Source organism: Onychostruthus taczanowskii, unplaced genomic scaffold, assembly GCF_017590055.1.
Source record: "Onychostruthus taczanowskii isolate IOZ18803 unplaced genomic scaffold, ASM1759005v1 scaffold10, whole genome shotgun sequence".
NCBI classification, from domain to species: Eukaryota; Metazoa; Chordata; class Aves; order Passeriformes; family Passeridae; genus Onychostruthus; species Onychostruthus taczanowskii.
The window spans coordinates 11,938,728-11,944,063 of record NW_024496526.1 but is presented as its reverse complement, the minus strand read 5'-3'; the positions used below and the strand labels follow the sequence as shown (position 1 = coordinate 11,944,063).

At 46.3% G+C, this 5,336-nt stretch overlaps 1 protein-coding gene across 1 annotated transcript; it reads left to right on the top strand.

Annotated features, from left to right (window-relative positions):
• Window positions 1-832: 832 nt before the first annotated feature.
• CXCR4 (C-X-C motif chemokine receptor 4) lies at window positions 833-4,121 on the top strand. The gene is made up of 2 exons (XM_041406194.1): window positions 833-958; window positions 2,537-4,121. Exons 1-2 carry the CDS (start codon window positions 920-922, stop codon window positions 3,596-3,598), a joined length of 1,101 nt encoding a protein of 366 aa, XP_041262128.1. The 5' UTR covers window positions 833-919; the 3' UTR covers window positions 3,599-4,121.
• Window positions 4,122-5,336: the final 1,215 nt, after the last annotated feature.

The following is a 5,336-nucleotide window of genomic DNA, read 5'->3' as shown; positions in this document are numbered from 1 at the left end:
TGATTGCTATGTATATTCTACATATATAATTTCAGGGATTGGGGGTTTATTTGTTGCAGGTTTTTGGCTTCTTTGGTTGTGGTGGGTTTGTGTATGTGTGTGCGGGGGTGTTTGGGTTTGGTTTGATGGGGAGTTTTTTGTGTGTTTGGTGGGGGGGTGTTTTGGGGGTTTTGGTTGGTTGGTTGGTTGGTTTGGGTGGTTGTTTGGTTGTGTGTTTGTTGGGTTTTTTAAATATTATCCAGCTACATTAAACGGATCATCATCCAACTTCTCACCCAAACCCACAGGTGCCAGAGGAGTTCAGAGGGTAACCTGCACTCATGTTGCAGACCTTGAAAAGCTTGTAGAACCTCTCATCCCTCAGTAGGGACCAGCCCTTGCTTCCTGCCTCTCCTCAGCAGAGGGGAAGAGACAACTTTGAGGACAGAGTTGCCAGTATTTTGAATGACATACAGGACCCCTGCTCTTCCTCCTCCACACGACTCCTGGACCAGTGACTTCATTCGGAGCCCGCCTGGGGTACCCATGGCAACCCAGGGCTCTACAACACACTTCAAAGAATGTTCTTGAGGGGAAATTCAAAAGCCCGCTTGTATGAACACATCAATCAGAAGGGGGCAAATGCCCCCGTGAGGAGCGTGGCCCCCGCGGGCGCGCCGGGCAAGTGCAATTCCTATGCCCGGGGCGGCAGACAAAGAGCGGCCCGAGGCGCCCGCCCGGAGCCCGAGAGCGCGGCGACATCGCCGGGGAGGAGCCAGACGCGGCTGCCCCGGGGGCGGGGGGGGGCAGCCCGGGACCTTTTATAAAGCGGCGCGTCCCGCCAGAAGAGTCGGGGCGTGTTTGGAGCAGCGGCGAGTGGTGTCACTGCGAGAGGCGCGGCTGCGACAGCGGCAACGGTCTGAGAGCGCGGAGCCGTCCGATGGCTCTGAGCATGGACAGCAGCCTCGACAGCATGGATGTAAGTGCCGGGAGCGCGGCCGGCTGCCCATGTGCGCGCTGTTTGCAAACAAAGGTGCCCTCGGCGGAGGCTGCGGGCGGCGGGGTCGGGACAGCGGAGGGGTCCGCGGGACGCGAACGGGCAGGGCTCCCCTCTGAGCCCCGGCCACTGCTGCCTCTGCCTGCAGCGCTTCGGACCTCGGCGCAGCTGCAGCCACTGCAAATTCCAGCTGCAGCACTCCGCTCCTTCTCTGGGGCTCTGCTGCTCGGCCGTCAGTTCGAGTGACATGTGCTACCTTTGCGGACTGAAAAACGCCGGCAGAGCAATTAGCGCTGGGGCAATGATGAGAGGGGAAGAGGCGAGGAAGTTTGGAGCGGTCTGACTCCGGGGCATGGTATCCCTTTGCCCCGGTGCGCGCCCAGACCTCGGGCTGCCGGCGGGACTGGGAGCGGCGGCAGCGCCCGGCCGTCCCGCCCGCTCCCCGAGCGAAACGAGGCGGCATCCCACTCTTCCGGGGGCAGCTCCTCTGCCGCGGTTTGGAGAGCAGTTAGGAGCAAAAGGGAGATCTCTGCCAAGTCCCAACTTTAGGGCCGCAGTTAATGCCCGCGTGGAGCCGGTGCCTCCGCGTGTGAGGAGCTGCCGATCTCTCGGGCGCGCCCTGCGCGGAGCCTGGGGGACCGTGGGACACGGGGCATGACAGCAAAAAATCTGAAAACCTTAGGAATTGCACATAGCCAGATGGCACTCTCCCGCCACCTTTGCTTTTAGCGCCGTGGCCAAAACCGTTGGTGGTTTCCTGACGCGCTTTCATGCCCTCACCAAATTTCGCTTCCTTTTTCCACCGCTATGCTCACTTGGTCCGTCTGGCTGCAGTCCCGCGCCGGCCGCGCTCACCCCGGCCCCGCCACCGCACAGGGTGGGAACAAAGGGAGGGAACGTGGACCATCGTGGTGACCCTTCACGGGCTTTGAGTTCCCCTGATTAAGGTCACCTCTCTCTTTCTTTCTTTATGGGCTTTGGGGTTTTTTTTCCTTGTCTGAGTGTGTGGAGCTGTCAATTGCTTCTCAGCAGGGAATTCTTGCTATTATTTATCCTTTATTACATCAGCCGAGGGTACCTTCTCTATTTCTCCTTGACCCCATCCTCTTAATGAGAAGGGACTTTGGAGCAGCAGCATTTCTAAGTAATTTTTTTATAGCTCTCTATTGTAGAAGTTAAATGTGATAGGTCATGCTCTTTGTCGACGGACCTCTTGCATCTGGCACTTTCTGGGCTCTCCTGTTTGTAGTGCCCATCTGATAAGAGCACTGAAGTGTCCAGAACTGGGAGTAGCCATTATCTTTCTTTGCTCCTGCATGCCCTGCCCTTAGCAAGATCTTACTCCGCAGAGAAAGACAAAGGAAGTTTTAAAAGTTATTCTTATTTGCTGTGTATTTTATATATGTGTATGTAAACATTGTATTTTCCCACTGGGTTTTCAAAATGTTTGCCCATTTGTGACAGTGAAGACTGATCAAGCAACCCTTCACATATTTTCATATAGAATAAGTTTTTGCAGAGAAAAAAAATCTAATTTAATATTCTTCCTTTTTTTTTTAGCTGTCCTCTGGGTTATTAATTGAACTTTCTGAAAATGGCACAGATGAGATTGGTTCGGGTGACTATGGAGACTATGAAGAGCCATGCTATCAACATGAGAATGCCGATTTCAACCGGATCTTCTTGCCAACAATCTACTCCATCATCTTCCTAACCGGAATAATTGGCAATGGATTGGTTATTATTGTTATGGGCTACCAGAAGAAGCAGAGAAGCATGACTGATAAATACAGGCTGCACCTCTCTGTGGCTGACCTCCTCTTTGTCATCACCTTGCCATTCTGGTCTGTGGATGCAGCCATTGGCTGGTACTTCGGGAATGTTCTGTGCAAGGCAGTTCATGTCATTTACACAGTCAACCTCTATAGCAGTGTCTTGATTTTGGCCTTCATAAGTTTAGATCGTTACCTGGCAATAGTCCACGCCACCAACAGCCAGCGCCCACGAAAGCTGTTGGCTGAGAAGGTGGTGTATGTAGGTGTGTGGCTGCCAGCTTTGCTTCTGACAGTGCCCGATTTAATCTTCGCCAGTACCAGTGAAGTAGAAGGAAAGTATCTCTGTGATCGCTTGTACCCTCACGAAAACTGGCTGATCTCGTTCAGATTCCAGCATATCTTGGTAGGACTTGTCTTGCCTGGTCTAATAATTCTGACTTGCTACTGCATTATCATATCCAAGCTGTCACACTCCAAAGGCCACCAGAAGCGCAAAGCCTTGAAGACCACGGTTATCCTCATCCTCGCCTTCTTTGCCTGCTGGCTGCCATATTATATCGGCATCAGCATCGACACCTTCATCTTGCTGGGAGTCATCAGACATCGCTGCAGCTTGGAGACCATAGTGCACAAATGGATCTCCATCACTGAAGCCCTGGCATTCTTCCACTGCTGCCTGAATCCAATTCTGTATGCCTTCTTGGGTGCCAAGTTCAAAACATCAGCTCAAAATGCCTTGACATCAGTTAGCAGAGGATCAAGCCTCAAGATTCTTTCAAAAGGCAAACGTGCAGGACATTCTTCTGTTTCTACAGAGTCAGAGTCTTCGAGTTTCCATTCCAGCTAACACTGCTCCTTGCCATCATTTTATAAAGAGACACTTTAAAGCTACGCAAGATTTCAGACTGACCATAATGTACAGATTTATTTACAGCTGGAATTTTATATTGTTTCTTTTAGTCTCTGTGAAGTTTAATTGACTTATTTATATAAAAAAACCTTTGGTATTGATGACAAACTGTCTAGGCAGGTCCTGTGGACAAGTGGTTGGTTCACAAAAGTTTTAGTGACTGTATGTATAGATATGTGAACTAAACACTTTGGATTGTAGCAAAGTGACTGTTAAAAGTTTAGAAAATATTTCTCTGTTGTTTATATTTGTAAATGTTTTTGGTGTTGCTGTTATTCTTAAAAGTTTGCCTGGATATTTTTACCTTACTACAAGATGTTTGGTTTACAATAGCTTAACTCTGCTGTAGAAATGGCACTTATAACCAAAGCCTCCTGTTACATGCTAGGGTTTTTCCCTCCATTCTCAGTAATTGATGGTTTGCAAAATTTTCTGTCCAAGGTAAAATAAAAGTACATGAAAAAAAGTTATTTTGAGTGGTATTTTCATTTCTGGTTGAATTTTTCTCAGTGCCTTTATTTACAATTCTAAATACACAATAATGCCTTAGAAAATTGCAGGTCTTGTGAAAAGCAGGAAAATGAGTTTCAGTACATACTGATTATTCAGCTGACACCTCTGAGTCCCTTGTCATATGTTTTTTTCACTGGAATATATTTGCTGCAGTTAACATTATGTTTGAAATTACTTAAATTGTCACTAAGAGAACTTTTTGAGGCAAACTATCTACAAATGGAAACCAATGTGTTTAAGCAATTGCTGAAGTTTACAGCCTCAGTAGTCAAACTCAGATTACTGCAAATGCCTAACCTTTATGCCCTGTGTACAAAGTCAATTCTTTCATTTCTTCTGCCTTTGCTGTGGTTCAAAATTTAGTTTCACAAGTTAATACTAATCAAATGTAGCTGAATCAAAGCCTTTTCTGACTAGAAATAAAGTTATTCTACTAAAGTGTATCTGCTCTGAAAAAGGTAAGTGGTTTTCCTCCGTGGAGCTTTCCCTATCTTGTCTATATCCAGATTTTCTTAAATTAATATTAAAATCTTTATATTCCTTTTAAAAACACAGAATGTGTGCCAATTCTTGAAAATATTTTCAGTAGGAATCAGCCAGACTATAGGATTACCAATAATTAGTGCTGAAATCTTAATTGACTAGTTAGTCATGTCTTCACATTATTAGAGTGCATTCAGAAGTAATGGATACCCAAGAGAACAGAGCCATTGAGAGCATTTGTACTTACATTAACAAAACAAACAAAACTGTTACTTACATATAAAAAACAACCTAGAAGTAAAAAAAAAAAAAAAGAAAAAAAAAGAAAAAAAAATCTACTACTTAGAACTGAAACAGGCAACATAGATATTGCAGGGGTATTAACTAAATTTTTCACAGGTACAGCACCCTAGTGATTTTGTGGAGCCAGTACCACTATGCTAAACTATACATTAAATTCCATATTTAATATTAGATATTTTCATAAATACATGACCTTTCTGTTTTCAACTTCCCTTCTCTCCAGTGAGGAGGCTGCAACCTTGACTGCATCCTGCACTCCTTCCCTTGCAATGACATTAGTAATCATCTGATGCTGTGTTGAGCTGATTCAGTGCTGAACAAGCACAAAACCTGGCAGAAAATAGGTAATTTTCCAGCAATTTAGTGAATTGAATGC